The 23435-nt window shown below is 42.4% G+C and overlaps 1 protein-coding gene across 1 annotated transcript; it reads right to left on the bottom strand.

The window, feature by feature from the left end:
• Window positions 1-6089: 6089 nt before the first annotated feature.
• On the bottom strand, window positions 6090-6878 carry LOC139008179 (UL16-binding protein 2-like). Its single transcript, XM_070411501.1, has one exon. It carries the CDS (start codon window positions 6872-6874, stop codon window positions 6122-6124), a length of 753 nt encoding a protein of 250 aa, XP_070267602.1. The 5' UTR covers window positions 6875-6878; the 3' UTR covers window positions 6090-6121.
• Window positions 6879-23435: the final 16557 nt, after the last annotated feature.

Here is a 23435-nt window from a genome sequence, read left to right as displayed (position 1 = left end):
TCTTGGCTGACTGGCAAAGGCATTCATTGTCTTGCCCACAAGGTATGAAAAGTTTAAGATCTATCTTACCCTCTACCTCCTGTGTCCAGCTTAGCAAGGAACTGCAGATGTACAAATTTAGTTCTTTAGAATGAATTGTACAGGGCAGGAAGCCTAGAAAGGAAACAAGACTAGAAGTTGGTTGGGTGGAAGAAGACAAGAGAAATGTGGTAGTCTCCTTTCCCACCTCCCCACGCTAGAGAAGGCTACTAAGAGAGGGGCACACACTTAGTTCAAATGCAGGCTGCTGGGAGCTTTGGGTATCACTACAAATGGAATTAATAGGATCTCTCTCACTGTTTCCATGGAAATTTGTACATCTACAGAGTACTTCTCTTTTGCCTCAAAGTTAGTTCTTATCTCTTCTACTAAACTCTAACCAGCTTAAACTCAAGGATAATATTAAATTATCTCTGTGACTCTTGCCATTAACATTGCTTTGCACATGGAAATCAGTAAATAAGTGCCCATTGAACAAAAATGCTTAGTTATGTGACCCAGACCCAAGTAGTCCTCCAATCATCAAGTGTTCCCATACTGCTTTTAAAAGGCTGATGCTAATACCAGTTGTTTTATTATAAAAAAGTATTTTTAGCATCCTGCCTTGATATCATTAGACACCAAATATACAGCACTTATGTTCTAAAACTCCATGAAACATGTAAGACTCTCTTGGCTTAAGTACATGGTCTGCAGAGGGACTGATCACTAGTAGTATCCTAACTGTATTCTTCTCAAATGTGCATGCATATTCATTCTTCTTTTAAAAGATGTACACATGAAGAGACACAGACAAGTTTTATGTTTAGTCACTTCACTTTACATTTAAAATACAGCAATTCAAAGTTAAATTATATGGGCTTACTCTATGTAAACAAAATCCCAGTCATTGTAATGAACTGCATTCGGCATATAAAGGTATATATTCTCTTTAGTTGAAACAGGTATTCCTACTTACTCAACATCAGGAGAATGTTTAAATGACAATCCAAAGTTTCAAGCATTTAAGGGGTAATGAGAAACTAAGTTTTTTTCCCTTTTCTTTTCTTTATTGATTAAGGTATTACAGTACATATGTGTCCTTATCCCCCCATTGCCTCCCCAACCCACCCCACTCATGCCCTCACCCCACTGATGTTTGTGTCCATTGGTTAGGCTTATATGCACGCATACAAGTCCTTTGGTTGATCTCTCGCCCTTACCCCCACCCTCCCCTAGCTTCCCTCTGAGGTTTGAGCATCTGATCGATGCTTCTCTGCCTCTGGATCTATTTTTGTTCATCAGTTTATGTTGTTCATTATATTCCACATATGAGTGAGATCATGTCATATGTATCTTTCTCTGACTGGCTTATTTCGCTTAGCATAATGCTATCCAGTTCCATCCATGCTGTTGCAAATGGTAAGAATTCCTTCTTTTTTACAGCAGTGTAGTATCCCATTGTGTAGATGTACCACAGTTTTTTAATCCACTCATCTGCTGATGGGCACTTAGGCTGTTTCCAGATCTTAGCTATGGTAAATTGTGCTGCTATGAACATAGGGGTGCATATATCCTTTCTGATTGGTGTTTCTAGTTTCTTGGGATATATTCCTAGAAGTGGGATCACTGGGTCAAATGGGAGTTCCATTTTTAGTTTTTTTGAGGAAACTTTATACTGTTCTCCACAGTGGCTGCACCAGTCTGCATTCCCACGTAATCATATCAATTGATGCAGAAAAAGCATTTGACAAAATCCAACACTCTTTCTTGATAAAAATCCTCAGAAAAATGGGAATAGAGGGATCATACCTCAACACAATAAAAGCCTTATATGACAAACATACAACCAACATATACTCAATGGGCAAAAACTAAAACCACTTCACCTAAGAACAGGAACGAGACAGGGATGCCCACTTTCACCACTCCTGTTTGACATAGTACTGGAAGTGCTGCCATAGCAATTAGACAAGAAGAAAAAAATAAAAGGTATCCAAATTGGAAAAGAAGATGTAAAACTGTCATAATTCACAGATGACATGATACTGTACATAGAAAACCCTAAAGATTCCAATGTAGCAGGATACAAAATTAACGCCAAGAAATCTATGACATTTTTATACACCAATAGTGAATTTACAGAAAGAGATTTAAAAAAAATCCCATTTATCATTGTACCAAAAAATTTGAGAAACTAAGTTTTTAAAGGAAAACACTTTCTTTTAAAAATCATTTTGCTAGGAGGTTCATTTTCTATTTCCATTCTCCTCTTGCCAATGTTTGCCCCTGTCTTTTCATTAATCAATGATGAATTTAAATGGTTTTGATAAATGCAATCTACCAGGAAAACAAGTGACTTTATAAGTCAATTCAATAGAATCTTGTGTGTGTGTGTGTGTGTGTGTGTGTGTGAGAGAGAGAGAGAGAGAGAGAGAGAGAGAGAGAGAGAGAGAGAGAGAGAGACACGCCATGTGAGAAAGCAGTGATGGTAATCTTGGCTTTCAGAATCCAGTTAACAAGTTGCTACTGGCTACGGCTCTTATAAAGTGGAGAATGGGAAGACATTTTAATACATAACTGGCACTAAAGATAGGTTTTCAAAAATTGAAAAATTAAAACCAACAGCAGACACATTTTTAGGAGAATCAGGATTAGAACAGGGTCTCTTCAGGATCACTGTCAGTTACAGTTTTATTTACTATTTGCATGTACAGACAGACAGAGTAGACATCTCTGGACAGTGAAATATCAAACGGGTGAGGGGCGTGCTGTAAAGGCTATAGGGACTGACAGAAATACCCCAGGGAAGGTCAAGTTAAGGTGTGTGGTAATGTATTTAGAGGGAAGGGACTCCAACTATAGAGTCCATCATCAGTCATAACCCAGGATAGGTCATTTCTATGGTTCCTGACACCTGAACCCAACACAGAGCTGTGGTCATAACAGTTATGAAGGAGGCACACATGGAAGGAAAAGAACAAGGACGTCACAGCACCTGGCCTGTGCCTTATACAGTGCTCTAAAAAAGGAACTATTTTTGTAAGCGGTCATAGAGTTATAGACTTTTTCCCTAAAGTAATAACTATTGAAAAAATGTTGAAATACCAGAGTTCTACATATACATATTTTTGTTGGCATTCTCATAACATGGTAAGGAAATCCATGCATTTTGGCTCTTCAACTTATTTCCTGAGACGAACAGCAAGGACAATGACCAAGACCTCCCTCAACAGTCCTCTGGTGTCTGCCAGAGGCAGAACCCAGACCTAGATGGAAAGGATCCATTTAGTTCGCCCAGATGCTGGGAACACATAAAGGAACGTTTAGAGGTCGTTGTACCTTTTCTTTGGTTAACGGTCTGTAAAAGTTTAAAATGATAAATGTTGATGTTTGTGATGGAAGACCTTTATTTCTCCTTATATACTTTTTGTATATTTAAAAATGTAGGAAGAAAAATATTTCCCCTTAAGTGTCACCTTTCCTCCATCAACCAAATAAAGAGAAAACATGTCTGGCCTATTTGAGAGAAGCCAGGGTGCATCCTGCTGTTTCGGGGTAATTTAATTATGCAGTGATTCACCAGGTTCTCATTTAGTCAGAGAACTGTAAAAAATGAAATCAACACTGCGGACAAGTTACGGCAAGGGGCAGGATTTAGAAAGTTATCTTGCCGTCTTCCCTCCTGGCCCCTAAGCCTAGCATTCTGCATGTTGTCAGGAATCACTTGCCAGTGGGAATGATGACTTTTCAGGACGAGATGATGCAACATGGGAATGCACTCAGTTTACCTCTGCCTGTTGGCATCCTTCTGCGTCTGCTTATGGTTTTTATGACCGAGAGGGTTATTATTATTTTTTTTTCAGAGAAGGTTATTTTAAAGTCAGAGGACAGTTTTAGAAATGCTATGGCCCTGGAAATGCATGAAGTCATTCTCAGATTACTCCATGAGGTAGACACCAGTAATCATCTTGATTGGGTCCTGGCTGAGGCACAAATTTTAAGTAACTCTCCTAAGCGATGCACCAGACAGGCCCAGAGCCACGTCTGAAACCCAAGACTCTGACTCCGCAACCGCTGCCATGAAGAAACCCTGCCTGTGCGAACATTGGCTCCAGGTGGGCAAAACAGCGAAGCACTGGTGGCAGCCTGAGGCCCACAAGCTAGCCTGAGACGGGCAGTGAAAACCTGTGGTTTAAGGGAGCTCCTTGATTTTAGCGCAAACCTGTACACATGTGCCTTGCCTGACTTTCCTCCTCAATCCTGAAACGATAAAGGAACATAGAAATGAATACACTTGTAAGAGTGGAGAGATTGGGAGGTGGTCATTTGGGATCTAGAAACTAACCATTTTCTGGAAGTCTGAAAGGACAGCACGTTTTTTAAAATGTCATTTTGTTCAACATTGTTTCGTTATAATGTGAAAGAGATGCTGTAGGAACTCAACTTGTTTACCTCAGTGAGCCTAGGGGACAATTGGCTTCATTACGTGTCATTTCACTAAACTCATAGAACCTACTGACGACATTGAGTGAGGACTCATTGTACATGGAAATCTGTTCATGAGAAAGAAGACCAGGAGGAAACCAAGATGCAGGTGAAAGCTAAACTCCCCAGGAGAACCCTGGAACCCACTAAGCTCAGTGACAGAGGATAGGTGTGAAAGGAGCAAAATAAAATAGGAGTCTCTCTATAGAGAAATACAAATACCATATGGTTTCACTTACGTGTGGAATCTAAAGAACAAAACAAATGAACCAAAAAACCCAGAAACAGAGTAGTAGATACAGAGAACAACTGATGGTTGCCAGAATGGAGGGGGGTTAGAGGCTTCGTGAAAAAGGTGAAGGGATAAGAAGTACAAACTGGTAGTTATAGAATAAACACAGCATGTAAAGTACAGTGCGGGGAATATTGTAATAACTGTGGATGGTGCCCGGTGGTACTAGACTTATCAGGGGATTACTTTGTAAATTACATAAATGTCTAACGACTATGTTGTGCACCTGAAACTAATCTAAAATAATATTGTATGTCAACTGTAATGTAAAAATTAAAAAAGGAGTCTCTCTATAGAGTGAACACATGAGCAAACATGCCTTCCACCCCCACCACCAACACACACACACACACACACACACACACACACACAGTGCTTACCTCTCCCCATCATAAAACACACTTAACCTTTTCTAAACAAACTATAAAGAGCTGCTTAGAAAAAGCTACAGGTCTTGTGTGGGTGTGGATATCCCAGCAGTCCTCATTCTAGCACTGAGAGAACTCCTAATTCCCTAGGCAGTGCTCTGCCTCTGACCACAAAGCTCATCAGTCAACAAGGCTGACTCAAAGGGAAATAAAAGGAGAGGAAGGGAGATTCCAATCAGCCCCTCATTCAGGGGAAACCACTACGAGAAAAGCACACGTTCATAGACAACAGAAGAAACCCATACAAAGTACTTGGTCTAATCAGTTTTTTATTCTTAAATTTGAGCAAACAATCACTGATTACTGGCCATATGAAGATAATCAGCAGCAAAGAAAAGAAATGAGGTTAACAGTTAAAACTGACCTTTTAAATATATTTCTATTGATTTAATTTTTTAAAAGTTTTTTAGAATATAAAGATGTTTATTTAAATTTCATCACACTATTATAAGCTATTAACGGGAATAGCCATAAATCAGACTTTCTTTTTTTAAAATACATGCCTGATTTTGAGGGCACAGAAAGAAGCCCTGAGGTCTGGCACTTTTTGGCAATATTATTTACATGAAAAGTCATGGTGCCGAGATGTATCTGATCTCCCACAAAGAAGATGGAAAATGTTCTCTTTGTTGAGATTTCTTATTGAAGCTATTAATGTTTAAATGTAGGAATTATATCTCTTAGCACCAGAGAAAGTGACATGATATGTTTAAAAAGCCCCGAAGAGGATCATCAGCAAATGCAATAATGGACATGAGGTGCTGCATCTACTGTCTCATCCTGATCTGACCCGGTCTCTGGTCAGAAGGTTTGAACTCCGGGTGGTCTAAAAATGAGCAGCAGGTCACCCAGAGGCAGCCAAGCAAAGGCAGAGTCGCTGAGGTAGTCCACACTCTCAGGGCCTTCTTGGCAGCATCGGCAGCCTGTTACTGTAAAGGCTCCAGCCTACGATGCCAGCCATGACCCAGCAGGTGAGGATCACAGGGAGGAGGGAAGTGACGCGCTTGCTGGCTGTGGCCTCGGACAGGGCTGTGGCAGTGGTTGATGCAGCTTTTGTGCTGAGAACTTCATCCTGGGGACACAAAACTTGTTTAAGCCACTTCCTACAGTCTCCAGGTGAGGTCCTAACAAGGAGATCGGTCATAGCTCTGTCACTCGCCAATGTTTTGCTTAACAGTCTGCCTTCACCATGCAACACTGTCCAGTTTCCATTCTTTGAGTCAAAGCAGAGAGAGATTTGTCCATCCAACGCAAACTCCCAGGATGCGCTGGTGCGTCCATTGGACTCCTGCTTACACAGCATGCTGCCCTGTGGGGAGAGAGGGTCGCTGGTTGCAATCCTCTCTGCTTTAATGTCCAGCAGGATCTTCTTGAGCTCTGCCATCACGTATTTCAGAGCGTCTCTCTGTTGATTCCAGGCCTGTGTGGCATTGATCTCCAGAACACTGATGAGTTTGACCTTCTGGCTACTACAGGTATAATGAAGAAGTGTGTTTCCATTGACTTGGCCTTGAATTTCACACCACGGTTGTCCATTAGGAGTGACTGTGAATTTATAGCCGAGAGAGAGAGAACAGAGTAGAGCAGCCGGTTCCCAAAGCAGAAGCAAGAGCAAGAAGACGGGGCTGAATCCTACAGACCTTTCCATCTCCACCCAAAGCAGGAAGGCACACACCGGCAGTGAGCCGGCTGCACCCCGCCCCTCGCTGCGCCTGGGCTGTGGGTCCAGATGTCCTCTGGTAGATGAATGAACTGTGGTACATCCAGACAATGGAATGTTACCAGACAATGGAATGTTACTCAGTGCTTTAAAAAAAAAGAGCGCTATCAAGCCCTGAAAATTACATGGATGAATCTTAAATGCATATTACTAAGTAAAAGAAGCCAATATGAAAAGGCATACACTGTATGACTCCAACTATATGACATTCTAGAAAAGGCAAAACTATGGGGACAATAAAAAGGCCAGTGGTTGCCAAGGGTCAGGAAGCGTGCACTGGGGTGGGTGTAGGGCCTGGGGGAGGATGAAGGAGCAGAGCACAGAGGATTTGGGGGTTGTGAAGATATTCTGTATGACATTATAATGATGGATGAATGTAATTTAATATTTGTCCAAAATCATGCAATGTACAGCACCAAGAGGGAACCTTAAGGTGCACTACGAACTTTGGGCAATTATGATGTGTCAATGTAAGTTCACCCTTGGTTTAAAAAAAAAAGAAGAGGTATCATTCTGGTAAGTGGTGTTGATAATGGGGGAAGACTAGGCAGTGGGTATATGGGAAATCTCTGACTACCCTCTCAATTTTTTGATAAACCAAAGCTCCTCTAAAAAAATAGTCTTAAAAATAATATTTCTAGAAAACAGAAAAAGTTATGAAGAGAGACTAAGGAATGGTAGTAAAGCATAAGAATAATAGAAAGAATGAGTCTTATGTACCCCAATTTTATGCATCACACATGCTTAAACGTTGCCATGTGATATGCTGTGTTTAAAAGTTTCTAATATGTGGTCAAGCATTGGAGCAAATCATCAAATACAACCCTTCTCTAAGGATCTTTAAAAGAATAGAAATTCCTTTTTTTGTCCCCCGTGGTTTAAAAGTGGATCTACTTTCTTGGGTAAACACCACAGAGACTGTATCCTGTATGTGTGTAAGCATGTCCTTCAAACTTCTACCATTTGGTTTAAAAATCTGGAAAAAAAAACCTTTTTGCCGATATTTTGCTAAATTTACCCTAAAACACCATATCATACTGTTGCTTTGTAAAAAGGGTGTGAAGTGACTGAAGAAGAGGCAGACCACTCCAGATGGGTAGGTGGCAGTTCTAATAAGCAAGGGAACTTCATATGAGGCTTGTCTTAGGCGACAGCAAGACCAGTACATCTCCACACCCACCTGCCAGAACCTTACAAATACTATATATGTGGAGGCCTTACCTGGGTTCAGTCCAGACGGTCTCCACACCTTACTCTCTCTGGGTTACATCCTTGAAACAGCTTGGGCTATGGGAACTGTGGCGGAATATAAGTTGCAAGGATAAGGAGGAGTTAAGGAGCCTTGGATGGCCCCAGTCCAGCTCAGGGGTCATCTGGCGGTCAGTCCCCTCCAGATTTCCTCCAACACGTATTGCTGTTCCTAAAGCTGCCTTGCTGGCAATTTAGATGGAAAATTCCACCTTTATTCCCCAGGTTTCCATCAGAGCACATCTCCTTCTGTCAACGGGTAAATGGCATCCATGACCTGTTGGGTTGTACATTCCTGATCCTTCACAGAAATGCAGTTTTGTCCATCATGCACATGTCCCGGGTGAAATTATTCCGGACACCTGTTTACTGGCTACTGACGACCTTACATGGAAACACAGTTTGTTTTAGTAACACGGTGGCCCAGGAAGGGAGGCGGGAAAGCGGGGTTTTGGCTCCAGCGTGGCATGTGTGTGTGACAACTTGGACAAGACACCCAACTCCTTAAATCTTTGCTTCCTCAACAGTGAAATGCGAGCATTGACTCAATACTCTCCCTAATTCAGTCTAAATGCCCTGGAGATATTTTCAACATGAAGGGTGAAACATGATCTTCTTTGGTGTTTGTCTGGGTATAACAATATCATTAGCTTTTGCTCTACCGTTCACATGAAACAAATTCCTAGGCACCGTTATGAAAGAACGCCTGCCCTGCCTCATTGCCGCAGGGAGGCTTCATACTTTAGAAGGGAAGCTGCAAAGTCTTTCTTGCTTCTCAAACTATCTAGCCTCCTGGCCTTTTCCCCACTAAGACTTGCGAGCCAACACTGTATCTTTTGGAGGAAAAGAGAACATATTACATGCAGGTGAGAATTAGCTTCACTTAAGAACCCCATTTGAATGCTTTGGTCTATAACTTGGAAACTTTTTTCCCCTTTTCATTCTTCCATTTTAAATTTTAAAAATGTCAACCAATTAGTTTTTTTATTCACAAAGACAATAAAAATATCAAAACAGTGATAGTTTGAGATTATACTCTCAAACTTTAAAATGCCAGGCTAACAAATTCCAGAATGTTGAAGCCTATTTATTTTAACTACTAGGAATACATATGTTCATTTTTAAAAAAAAATCCTCACCCAAGGATATTTTTCCATTGATTTTTAGAGAGAGTGGGAGAGAGAGGGAAAGAGAGAAATATTGATGTGAGAGAAACACATCAATTGGTTGCTTCCTGCATGTGCCCTGACCAGGGCCCGGGCTGGGGAAGAGCCTGCAACCGAGGTACCTGCCCTTGACTGGAATCGAACCCGGGACCCTTTGGTCCACAGGCTGATGCTCTATCCACTGAGCCAAACCAGCCAGGGTATATGTTCATGCTTGTCCATTTTTTTGTCAGTTGATTTGGTTTAATCCTATATGATAAAAGAGGTAATATGTAAATTGACCATCACACTGTGGGGGCAGGGCCTGCTGCTCCACTTGCCTGCCGCCGGAGTCCCCTCAGCCCCTCCAGTGGCCTCAGGTCCTCCTGCACCCCCCACTGACTGACAGCTCGCTCAGGCTCCTCCAATGAGCTGCCCATCCCTCTCTTCCTCCCTCCCCCAAAGCTGAAGCCTGACTGTGGTGTCCAACAAATTGGAAGTTGTAACTCATGTCATTGAGAGTACCCTCCCTTCCTCAGCCGGGGCGCCTGCTCTGCGTGCCTGCTGCCGGAGTCCTCTCAGCCCTGCCGGGGGCCTTGGGTCCTCCTGCAACCCCCACTGACTGAGGCTCAGGCAAGCTGCGGATAGTGGCAATCGCTGCCCAGGGCCGGCCCGAGGTGCAGGCAAGCCTTGGATGGTGGCTGCCCAGCTGCCCAGGCTGGCCTGAGGCACAGGAAAGCCTTGGATGGTGGCAACCCAGCCGCCCAGGGCCGGCCCGAGGCTCAGTTAACCAGGTCCAGCTGAGGCTTGCGCTTCCAGCAGTGGCAGCAGCAGAGGTGTGATGTGGGCATCACCTTCCCCTGATCGCTGGGTTGCCTCCTGCCCCTGAAGGCTCCCGGACTGTGAGAGGGGACAGGCCGGGCTAAGGAAACCCCCCCACTCCAGTGCATGAATTTTCATGCACCGGGCCTCTAGTTTTAAATAAAACTCCTCAAGTTTTAGAACCAGACTGAAGTTCACTTTATTTTTCAAAGATTAGACAGAAGATCCAAACATTTCCAATAAAAGCACCTTAACAAAAGTTCAGGTTAGAGACCTAGGGACATTGCACCCTCAACAAGCAGTAACACCATAAAGAGCAAACGAGAAAGTGCTTCGACTATGATGAACATGCTCTTGAATGAGTCACAACTTCTCTAACCCTCATTTTTTTCTCATCTGTCAAATGGGAATATCATTAAATTCTATGCACACAGAGTTGAGGGGATACAATGTGAACTCAAAACTATTAGAACCGGGTTATACTCTATAGAAATGTCAGGGTTGTAGTGAAAGCATGCAATTAAGAGCTGGGATGAGAATAAGTGACATAGTTTTGCTCCTAATTACAGAGCAAATCATTGATCCATCTGGGGCTCAGAGTCCTCTGGAAAAGTGGGGCTACGTCGAACAATATGTGACTTCTCTATCCACTGTAACATTCTCTGACTGAATAACTGCACGCTGGGTAAACCTACAAGTTAATAAGCCTGTGCGCCTGGTTGAAGTGACTGTCCTGGTCTCACATAACCTGCCAGGGGCAGCACTAATCCAGTGCGTTTCCCACCCCCCATTTCAGTACCTCCCAAAGGAATCAACGAACACCCATCGAGGGAGGGCCTGCAACATGCCAAACATGCTAAGCTCTGAATTAAAAACATATGGAGTATGTGAAAGTGGCTTATCTCTTCCATTGCTCTCTCTCCAATAGAAACTTTCAAAATAAAAACAAAACTCTTTGAGGAACAAACATCACAAGGTATATTTCAGCACACCAATATCTGACGAGCTTACAAGAGGAATCGTCAGTGTTTTATTAGCTAGTGCGGCTCTTTTTTTGCCTTTTTTACCTGAAACACAGTTTCAACATGATATGTACGTCTCCATTGCCCTATTTTTATTTTCCCTTTACAGTTCCTGTGAAGACATACATATCTTATCCAAAAAATGGATAAGAATGAACATATGCCCTAGCCAGTGGTCGGCAAACTGCGGCTCGTAAGCCACACGCGGCTCTTTGGCCCCTTGAGTGTGGCTCTTCCACAAAATACCGACTTCTTCGCATGGGCCACGAAGTTTCAATCGCACTGTACATGCGCGCCTGCACGTGGTATTTTGTGGAAGAGCCACACTCAAGGGGCCAAAGAGCCGCATGTGGCTCTCGAGCCGCAGTTTGCCGACCACTGCCCTAGCCGGTTTGGCTCAGTGGATAGAGCGTCAGCCTGCGGACCAAAGGGTCCCAGGTTCGATTCTGGTCAAGGGCAGGTTGGAGGCTCTTCCCCAGCCCAGGCCCTGGTTAGGGCACATGCAGGAAGCAACCAATTGATTTGTTTCTCTCACATCAATATTTCTCTCTGTCCCCCTCTCTTCCACACACTCTTTCTTGCACAATAATTTAAGTAGTCCATGCAAAACCCACTACTTGAAAGTAATCTCCATTTTATAGCAATTTACAGAAAATATGGCAATATGTTCATATATACATCATTATCTATTCATATGAATTTGCATAAATCCATATTCATGTGTTTAATTTGCTTTAAGAAACTGTAAAGGGAAAATAAAAGTAACATGCATTCAGAGACACATTTTAGTGTCCCGCGATGATTAAGATGGCATTTTTATAGCTACCATATTATGAAAAGGCTAAGGAAGGAAGAACAAAGGTCAGGTTGATTTCTCAGAGGGAAGAAATAGTCTGGGGATTTTGATTTCAGGGGAAACCCCTTTGCTGCCCAGAAATACTTTCTGAACTTTTGCAAATATTCATCATCCTTCCTGAATAGTACAAAACCTTCCATCCTCAAAATGCAAAAGTCCCAGGAAGAAGTAAAACACCTACTTCTATTTGTAAGTTGCTATTAGCAGCTAAGAAAGGCAGGTTTGCAAACACAAAGCAGAGAGCTCAGCTCCCACAGGCCCTGGGGCCAGAGGAAGGTAGAAATGAACACTTTCCCAGGTAGAGGAGAACCAGGAAGCAGAGACGAGAGAGCACCTTGGTCTACTTCCCATATTAGCTCATGACCATGCTTGAAGCATCACTGTTTAAGCAGATATTAGAATATATCTTAAACTAGCAACAAAGAATCTTCAGGATTTGCATATCTGTTTAGAATCTGTAAACTGAGAATTTTTCATTTTTATGTGTTCATTTTAATGCTGGAAGCAAGAAAAATTTGTTTTGCTAATTATAAAGCCAAAAAGTATCCTTTGCAGTGAAACCTCTACTTGGAAGGCATTTTCAGGGAAAAATGTTCCAGTTCCTCAGGGTAGCGTCTGTCATAGGTTTTGGAAGCCTATTAAGTCTTAAAGATCCCCCCCCCCCCCCCCCCCCCCCGCCTCCCTCTGAGCATGGATGGCTCACGTTTGAGCACCATGACTAAGTAGGAAAACCTACAAAGGAAACAACTTCATGCTGGAGATGACTTAGCCATTTCCAGTCAGCCCGAATCTATTAGCACAAGTAGGCCTTCAAGAAATGCTCAGTATATAATTGTGCAGGGAACTTAGAGAGCCTTTACAGAAATGGGATCTCTCTCTGAGAGCTAAGCTAAAGGGAAATGTTTTCTTGCAGACAACAAGTTAGCATCCTAAAGCTTTCTGGGCCATCCTTCAAGCCCTAGGGCACTGATTCTCAGTGTTTTCTGATATGCAACCACTGCCATCGGAACCACATGAGATAATTTGATAAAAATACAAATGGTCAAATTTATGCCTTCATAAAGAACACAAATGAGTAGTTTAGGATCCGCTTAGGAACTTATATCAAATAGTACTAGTATATGCTTCTTGTTAGCTAAAAATAGTAGGCATGCTAATTCAAAAAGTAACTTTTACTTATAAATTTACATTTTTATAAACAATAAGTAATGAGTCTTCATTTTTGAAAGCTTGACTCAGTTTTTCTATATTTGAGGCTACTGGGCCTTTAAGCTTCTCAGTTACCAAGTAAACAATATCCCCTCAGATCTTTGGGGAACTTTAAGGCCTCGATGGGGCCTGGTTAGGGAGACACTGAAGCCCACTGAACAGATGGCAGCTGAGAGGGTAAGTTTGCATCTCACTATCTCCTCTGAAAAGGAAACTGGGTGAGGTAGCTTCTAAGATTGAATTTACTGGAGAATTCTCTAATTTCTAATGAAGCATTCACAATCTCTCAATGTATCTAGATTTATTACAATGAACACAAAAGATATATATCTTTCCACAAACAAGAAGAGAAAACCAGGGAAAAACACCTAAGAACCTGTCATTAAAACGGACTCCTGGTTAGAAATGCTTAACCTGAGGTGGAAAACCAAGATGGCGGCATAGGTTAACGCCGGAGTTTGCTGCCTCGAACAACCACTTCAAAAATACAACTAAAAGACAGAACGGACATCATCCAGAACCACAGGAAGGCTGGCTGAGTGGAAGTTCTACAACTAGGAGGAACCGAGAATCAGAGGAGGCGCAGTGCTGAAGTAAAATACTAAGGTGTGGAGTGCGCACAGCGTGGGCTGGTGGCTGAGGGCGCGGTTGTCTGTTTCAATCCGGAGGGAGCCTCAGACTCTGGGCTCCAGATCCAGGTGAGTCTCTAGGGACCCAGACTCAAACGGGAGAAGCGGGACTGTCTGGCTTCGGTCCCTCCGAGGTTTGCAGCTGTTGCTGGGACAGAGAGGCAGAGCCCCTGGGGACGGACTGAGAGCAGCCATAACTGCTCCCTCCTCCGCCCTGTTGATCCCGTGGGACCCGCCCCGCCCAAGCCCTGCACAGAGCCATTTGCCGGATAGCCTCAGGCAAAGGCTAGATTAGCACCTCCCTAGAGGACAGAAGTTCTCCCACTGCAAACACAGCTGATTCTCATAGCCAGTCGGCCTGGAGGTCAAATCCCTCTAGTATTAACTACAACAATCAAGGCTTAACTACAACAAGACTGCACACAAAGACCACTAGGGGGTGCACCAAGAAAGCGTAAAAAATGCGGAGACAAAGAAACAGGACAAAACTATCAAGGGAGGATATTGAGTTCAGAACCACACTTTTGAGGTCTCTCAAGAGGCTTCTAGAGTCTGTCGATAAACTTGATGAGATGTACAGGAAATCTAATGAGACCCTCGATGGTGTGATAAAGGACCAACTAGAAAGTAAGCATACACTGACTGAAATAAAGAATATTATACAGACTCTCAACAGCAGACCAGAGGAGCGCAAGAATCAAGTCAAAGATTTGAAATGCGAAGAACCAAGAAACACCCAACCGGAAAAGCAAAATGAAAAAAGAATCCGAAAATACGAAGATAGTGTAAGGAGCCTCTGGGACAGCTTCAAACGTACCAACATCAGAATTATAGGGGTACCAGAAGATGAGAGACAGCAAGATATTGAAAACCTATTTGAAGAAATAATGACAGAAAACTTCCCCCACCTGGTGAAAGAAATAGACTTACAGGTCCAGGAAGCGCAGAGAACCCCAAACAAAAGGAATCCAAAGAGGACCACACCAAGACACATCCTCATTAAAATGCCAAGAGCAAAAGACAAAGAGAGAATCTTAAAAGCAGCAAGAGAAAGAAACTCAGTTACCTACAAGGGAATACCCATACGACTGTCAGCTGATTTCTCAACAGAAACTTTGCAGGCCAGAAGGGAGTGGCAAGAAATATTCAAAGTGATGAATAGCAAGAACCTACAACCAAGATTACTTTATCCAGCAAAGCTATCATTCAGAATTGAAGGTCAGATAAAGAGCTTCACAGATAAGGAAAAGCTAAAGGAGTTCATCACCACCAAACCAGTATTATATGAAATGCTGAAAGGTATCCTTTAAGAAGAGGAAGAAGAAGAAAAAGGCAAAGATACAAATTATGAACAACAAATATGCATCTATCAACAAGTGAATCTAAGAATCAAGTGAATAAATAATCTGATGTACAGAATGAACTGGTGATTATAATAGAATCAGGGACATAGAAAGGGAATGGACTGACTATTCTTAGGGGGAAAAGGGGTGTGGGAGATGCGGGAAGAGACTGGACAAAAATTGTGCACCTATGGATGAGGACAGTGGGTGGGGAGTGAGGGCGGAGGGTGGGATGGGAGCTGGAAGGAGGGGAGTTATGGGGGGAAAAAAAAGAGGAACAAATGTAATAATCTGAACAATAAAGATTTAATTAAAAAACAAAACAAAAACAAAACAAACAAACAAAAAAACGCACTCCGAAAGGACTGTTGGAAATACCTCCATGAGAAGAGATCTAGTGTTTTCATTTTCTTCAAACGGTTTCTAGATGATCAGACCCATGTTTAGAAATGAAATCTGAGATACCACCAGAGTTTAAACTCTACACAGGCAGGGACTTTCTTTACTTTTCCGAAATGAAGACTATGTGGATGACAACTAAGAAAACATAAGAGCTAAACTGCTGTCTTAAGCCAGGTTGAGCCTTATTACCATAGTGTGCCCCAAGGGGGCGCCAGAGAGCCTCTAGCGCAGGTGTTCTGTGCTCCACCTAAGCTCCTACGGATCTTTCCAGCCCCCTGGGCCAGGGCATTTGAACATGTTATTTCTCTTAGACAAGCTCTCTCTTGATTTATATCCAAAGGTGCCCTATAAATGTTAGCTTTTCTTTTTAACTTCTATGACAGGAAGATAGGAAGCCACTGTAGCATGTGACACACATAAATTAACCCATTAAACTTGAATAAAATGTGTAACCTGTTGGCCACTATGACCAAAGCATCTTAGTATGAATCTTAAAGTACACTGGATTGCTTGCTCATGCACATGGTTTAGCTTTCCGGCATACCCCACAACACGGAATAAACTGAATTGCTCAGATTGTCTGGGGGTGGAGGGGGGGGGGGGACCCTCATTTTCACATCAATGGGGAACATTTGGCTTATTGGAGATACTTCTGGTTCTTTATGGTAAGCCATGCCATCTGCATAGGGAAAGGCAGTTATTTCATATCTTTATGATTAAAAGCAATGCAACTAGTTCATTAAAAAAAGCTGCTTTAATTTGGGTAGAAGTCAAAGAAAGGGGAGCCAACGTCCTGATATATATACCCCATTTAAGATGAATGTCTTCTGTCAGGAGAAGCCCTGCCCAGACGGATTAGGCTTTGAGAGTATTGACAGGTGACACTGTGCTTTATAAACACTACATGAAGTTCTCTCATAAGTAACAGAAGACATGTTAACTCCTTTCTCCAGCTGGAGAAACAGGAGTGATTTGATTTATTGCAGGTGATCTCTAAGTCCCCTCAGGCAAGATACCTGGTTTCTTACTGGCCTGTGTTTGGAGACTGGAGCATGGATTCTGCCTTTCGCCTCAGCCGACGCATCTGAGTTCTGTGAAAACACAGGGAATGTGTTTGCATCCAGGCATCCTAGTTCTTTGGAAAGGCCCCCAAATGACTTTGCTGTGTAGACAGACTGAAAACCAGAGAGTAAAGGTCTGCCTGTTTACAAAGAGGGCAGACTGACTCTTAAACCCATCTTCAAAAGTGGCAGTTGAGGAGTTAATTAGCATAAGAAATCAAAACATTCAGACCTAGATATCACTGCTTACATAGTTTCCGTAGTAGGCAAAATTTTCCCAGAGCTTTTTAAAATATGAATTATCAGACTTTTTAATTTTTTAAAAATTTATCTTTATTGTTGAAAGTATTATAGATGTCCCCCTTCCCCCTGGCCACCCCTTTTGACCCCCTCCACCTCGCACCAGCCCCTCCCAGGCCTTCACCACACAATTGTCCGTGTCCATGGGTTATGCATACATGCATATAAGTTCCCCGGTTAATCTTTCCCCACCCTCCCACCCCTGCCTTCCCCCTGAGATTGGTCAGTCTGTTCCATGCTTCTATGACTCTGGATCTATTTTGTTCATCAGTTTATTTTGCTCATTAGATGCCACATATGAGTGAGACCATGTGGTTCCTACCTTTATCAGACAACTTTATAGTAGAAATATTTATTGGGTGAAGACAAGTTCGTAGAACTACAAAATGAAGGAAACTGAACTAAAGCAGTTAGTTGTTTTCAACGCTGTGGCATATTAGACTCACTTTGGGACAGTTTTTAGAGGCTGATGCCAGGATTCACCACAGATCAATTAAATCAGACTCTCCCAGGGCAGGCTGGGATATGGGGACATGTTTGAAACACTGGTGATTTTAATGTGTGACTGTGGTTAAGACCCACTGTCCTAAGGTTTAAAAGGGAGGTTCGCCCTGTTACTTGATAATTATTAGGCAATGCTTCCCAAACTTTAACCTGTGTGGGAATCACCTGGGAATGATGTTAAACTGCAGGGTCTGTCTCGGTAGTACTGGGTGGGGCTTGAGAATCTGCATTAGTCACGGGCATGATGGTGATGATGTGAGGGGCACATTGAGTAGCAAGGCTTCAGGGCCTGGTCCTCGGACTTGGCTGCACCTTGGAATCTCCTGGGTCCATGAGATTCAGATTTCATTGGTGTGGGGTGTGGTTTTAAAAATTCCCCGAGTGATTGTAATTGGCATCAAAATTTGAAGAGAGAGAGAACGAATATACCTGAATGAGGAGGAAGGATTAGAAGAGTTCCATGTGCAGGGGATGAGCTGCATCAACAAACAGGTTTCGTGGCCTACCGACAGTATCAGAAAGGCCTGGCTTTTTATTTTTTCTAGAAGACTTGGAAGCTAGGCCACCTCTGGGTCTGCGTTCCCTTGTGGTAGCAACCAGGTGGCACTAAGTAGGGCTGCCCCTTTAGAAGGCACATGCACTTTCCCATGTGCCAGGCCTACCTGTCCCACGCCATTTACTTGTGTTACCTGTCTCGCCCCGAGAGCAATCACGTTCAAGAGCTCTGGGCTATGCGATGCCTACTGCACCTTGACCCCAGGTCACTTGGTGCAACTGGTAACACCCCATCAGAGCTGCCTTTCATCAAGAGTGACTGTAGAATTTGTAGACATTGCCCTGGTACATGTAGTAAAGAGACGTCCTTCCCCACAGCTGACATTCAGGAGTATTAGTGGGGGAGCCCCTACAATAGAGGGCGGCCGTTCCAACTCCCAGCTGCAGGTACTCACCCTCTGTGTGGGAGGAAACAGGAACCACCCGACAAGGTTATGAGACTTATAGACATAGAGCACCTATCGAAGTGCCCAGCTTATGGTAAGTGCCCAGTCTGTGTCGAGCTGCCATCATTACCCATTTTGTACTTATGCCCTTCACCTGTTCATAGGAGCTGGGACCAGAGCACATTGGGCGGCAATTTTAGACAAGTAGACGCTAACCTCCTTCAAGAGACTGTAACCTTGGAACAAAATTTCCCATCCTATTAAAGCAGCAGCCAGAAATTTCCTATCCTGTTAGAGAAGAAGCCAGGAAATGTTTTGTGTATCAACCCAAACCAACCAACCACCAAACAAACAAATCCTCCCAGAATTAAAATGAAAGGCTCTGGATTTAAAAAGCTCTAAACCATCTGGGGAGAATCTGTCATCCGCATCCCCTAATTGTGTCCAGCACCTCATAACTGTACTAATCACCCCGTGTGCCCTTTGTTTCGTCTCTCACGCCACCAACTTCCTTCAGAAACAACAACTCTCTCTTCTCTAGACAATCCCCAGGGGGGTGGCTCTCACAGCTAAGTAATCAATAAAGCATGAGCAAATAAACCCACACATACTCATCCCAGAGGACTCTTGCTAGCTAAGGTTTGCTTGTATTAGATTTATGTGTTAAAATACTTCAAGACCGTGGTGCTAGTCTGTTGGAGACAGACAGCTTCTGTTGGATGATGTTACTATAAATAAACCTCTGCACCTGGACTCACAATGTTCCGCATTCCAATTAGCCCACATGGAATTTGTGTACAAGCCGAGTTTTAACAATAATGATGATAGCATGATTGATTTCTTCCGGAAATGTGCTTCGCTATTTTGCAAGTTAATGCAGACTAAAATAATTGAGCACATTGCCTTCCTAAGTATCTTTCATTTATGTCTTTACTAGTTCATTCAATAGAGAAGTGTTTTAAAGGGTAAAGAGGAGATGCTAAACCAATTTTGAGAAGCTTCGACCAGCCAAGCTGATCCAAACAATGTACTGTTTAGCAAATTTGTATTCATAGAATTTATTCCAACGTCTAAAATGAAAATCTATACAATGCATTTCAAAAGACAAAGCAATGAGCTCTCCCTCATTTGTTCTTGAAAACAAACTCACCTATCTCAAACAATGCAGTCAATCTAAAATATCTTTAAGCAATCTAGACATTCCATAAAGATAATTTTTAAAATGCTCACAACCCCCTTATGCCTTATTTAATCATTGGGTTTTTTATGGTTGTCAAAGAAAAAGAAAGTGAGGTAATCGTTATGCATTCATAATTGCGTTTGCATTTTCTAAGATATATTTCTCTTTAATTTATATAGGGCATCCTTGATCAAACAATTACAATGATTCATTTTCTCTTCTATAGAATCCATTTAGCACTTGTATTTGTGTTGCTTGGTTATGTGAAAATTCTGAGGCTCAATTTTTAGCCATAGGCAACCTGTAAATCTTATTTTAAATTATGGTTTTCAGAAAGGTGTAACATGTAGTATCTAGAAGAGGAAGGGGTAGAAAATTTTTGTCATCTCATCCAACTTCATTTCCTGTAAGAACCTAGAGATCTCTCAGAAAGGCTTCCGGGCTGCTAACGAGAGAGCTGGGACAAGAACCAGAGCCCTGCACTGCCCTTCTCACCGCAGGAACTGCGTCTGTCTGTCGGGAGGTGCAGTACCCCCTTGAGTTTCTTGCACTCCTACATGTCTTGCTGGGTGTGCCATGTCTTCAAGGCCCTGAACACTTCCACCCAGACCATTTCTCAGTGTTAGTTGTGCAGCTGGTAACCTTGAGAAATGAAATTTGTCCCAATTATCAAAGTTATTAAGAATGGAGCCAGGTCTGTTATTTCAATGCTTTCAATTACACAATGCATCACGTAGCCACTGAGAGGAAGGGAAAGGGAGAGGGAGAGGGAGAGAGAGAAACATTGGTAAGAACCATTGATTGGCTATCTCCTGCACACCCCTACTGGGGATCGAGCCTGCACATCAGGAAGGTGCCCTGATCAGGAATTGAACCTGTGACCTTTTGGTGCATGGGACAACGCTCAACCAACTGAGCCACACCAGCCATTTCTTTTTTTTTAAATGGCTCCAACCATTTAAATTTTTTTTTTTTAACAAGAAATCTATGTTTACATGTGCATGTGGCACTGGCACGCACACACACACACACACACACACACACACACAGTGTTATATATAAACATGCTGTCTACCTGCAGGAATGAATTGCTGAAATCCAATATTGACTTCCTGGGATGTAGCATATTTAAATTTTGCCAAATTGTCCAAAAGAATAAAGCACTTACTTATTGTCATACAAACAATACAACAAAAGGCACCAACATATGGGTAGTGGCTAACAACTTACACCCACATTCTTCATTCGTGCTTCATGTTGTCTTTTTAGGGTCTTAATTTCTTGGGGGGAAAAATCCACATTTCCAACAATTTATAAATCATCACATTTTCACCTGGGGTTGCCAAACAGTCCATTTTGAAAGCATTTTCCAGAAGCCCAGTTCAGAGCTGCATGTATTCAATATAGGTTAACAATCAGTACTTGCGTATTAACTATAGGTTCTAAGACACATCACCTTTCATTTCTTGCATTTACTGTCTGAAGGGGAGGGACAATTTAACAAGGAAGCAGCTGCAAGAACAATGAACAAATCCAAAGCCAAGTGACTTAGAGTTGAGAAGTAAAATACACTGTGCAGCTAACAATTATATTAAGAAATGACAGGTGTGTTCCAAGTTGACTATTTTCTGCAACGAAAAACACAAAAAGCTAACCTTACAGTAAAAAAAGCTCTACTAACAATGGACTACAGGATATATTTCCCCTGCCTACCCCACTTTCCTGGAAACAAATTAATAGGAGCTAATTGGAATTTAAAATAGGTTTACTAGTATTTTACTCTCTTGATGGCATCCCACTTCTCTCTTTCCCCCTTTTCTTCACATAAACATGACCGCAAGTTAAAAAAGTACAACCCCAAAGAGCAAGTACATTAGTTTCCTATTGCTCTGTTGTAACAAGGATAAACTTTGTGGCTTAAAACAAGAGAAATGCATTCGCTCACGGTTCTGGAGGTCACAGGTCCAGGTACAGCATGGACTTCTCTGCTCAGGGTCCCCCAAGGCAGGAAAACAAGGAGTCAGCCGCACTGCGTTCTTACCTGGGGCTCCGAGGGAATCTGCTTCCAAACTCACTCAGGTTGGTTGCTGAATTCAGTTCCTTGTGATTGTGCAACCGGATCCCTGCTTCCTTGCTGGCCGCCCCATCCTCAGCCCTGGACGCCCCTCAGCCATGGTGAGGCCTCCTCCCTGGACGCCCTCCCACATCCTGAATCCCATTTGCCCGGAGGAGCCCAGTCCCTTCTAAGAGCTCACCTGATTGGCTCAAGACCACAAAGGCTCTCACCTCATCTACAGGTGAACTGATCTGAGACCCTGATTCCCTGAGCAAACCCCCTACAGCTGCACCGAGGTTAGCGCTAACTGGGAGAAGGTGTGCGTACACCACAGTGGGAACCTTGACGGCCATTTCAGAATTCTGTTTCCAAAAGCACGCACATCAGGATTATAATCTCCCAACAGCAATTCATAGGCTATTTTATTGGACCACCATTTTGGATTTGTCTCTCTTCTAAAAATAAACTTCCTTGGTAACAGGTCTGCAGTTCAGGCTTAATAGATAAAAGCAACATGGAAATAAGAATTCTAAAAGCCAATTGCAATTATTTTAAAAATCTATTTCAATCACACCTAAGTAATTGATATATCTCATGGTAGCCTGGTGATTATTAAGTTCTTTTTAACCAAGGTTAAACAGTGACAATAATGCTCAATGAAGTAGAAGAGGCATTAATGATGCGGGAATACTGATATATAGTTATTTGACAATGAAAATGATAATTTTCGTATTATCAGCCATTCTCCTGAATTAGTTAGAAAACCATCTGAAAAGAAGTTAAGACTAGATTGAAGATTGTGGCACAGGTAAAGCCATCGGCACTAGGAATATCCCATCAGCTTTGCTAATGTAAAACAGAGGACTGTTTTATAGATTGTAAAACATATCCTTTTTATTGCCCCACCCCCACCCCCTTTCCACTACTGAAAGTACAAGTCCATGTGTTAAGTAACCTTGTTCTCCTCAAACTGCCTTTAACCACCTGTGCAATTTCAGAAACGGAGCTTCTCTGGGCCTCACTAGCCGAATCTGTGAAATAAAACCATGTTAGAATTTTACAGCTGCAATGGACCTTTGAAATCATGATCTTTGAAGTTCTACCCAGCTCTAAAGTCATCATTACCCAAATATTAACTTTTAAAGAGGGAAAATATCCCACCTTGATAGAGAAATGTGATATTTGAATGGATATAACATGGTACGTGGCTTCCTGGTTAGAATATGTTATCACTTTCAATTTTGGATTAAGTGTCTGCAGATGTGTTAGCATTTCAATAAATGAAGTGTCTTGATTCTGGCTCCTAACCCCCTTGCTGTTCCATACACCATACTATCATTTTGCTTATGTTTTCAAGTTCTTTATTTACATCAGTTAATAGAATCTTGTTATCCTACAAAATTATAGACACTTCCAAATTCAAAGTCTAATGTATTAAAATCAATTCAGTTTTCCTATAATAATAAGGCCTTGACATCCTGCTTTTGCATAATTTGCAAGAAAGGAGAAGGCAGAATTCCCAATTATGAGACTCTGAACTTTAATACCGAATTGACATTCCTGAATCTTAATTCAATTCACATTCACTGGGAGGTTAGGGTGTACCAGGTTTTGTACCAGACCATGTTTCTGAGCATCTTTTTGTCCTAACCACATAGCACAGTATCTAGAACTTACTAGGTTCTCACAATAGGTTTCCAGGATGAGTGTAGACAATGCACAGGTCCTGCTTTCAAGGAGCTTACAATCCACTGGGAAAGATGGATTTTAG

The sequence above is a fragment of the Myotis yumanensis genome, unplaced genomic scaffold (assembly GCF_028538775.1).
Source record: "Myotis yumanensis isolate MYYU_CA2020_CCGP unplaced genomic scaffold, mMyoYum1.0.hap1 SCAF_4, whole genome shotgun sequence".
In the NCBI taxonomy this organism is placed as follows: domain Eukaryota; kingdom Metazoa; phylum Chordata; class Mammalia; order Chiroptera; family Vespertilionidae; genus Myotis; species Myotis yumanensis.
Note: the sequence above shows the minus strand (reverse complement) of the source record. Positions and strands in the feature narration are given on the sequence as shown.

Excerpts from the sequence above, each read along its gene's own strand:
- LOC139008179 (XM_070411501.1), bottom strand. The coding sequence starts at position 6,874 with ATGGAAAGGTCTGTAGGATTCAGCCCCGTCTTCTTGCTCTTGCTTCTG.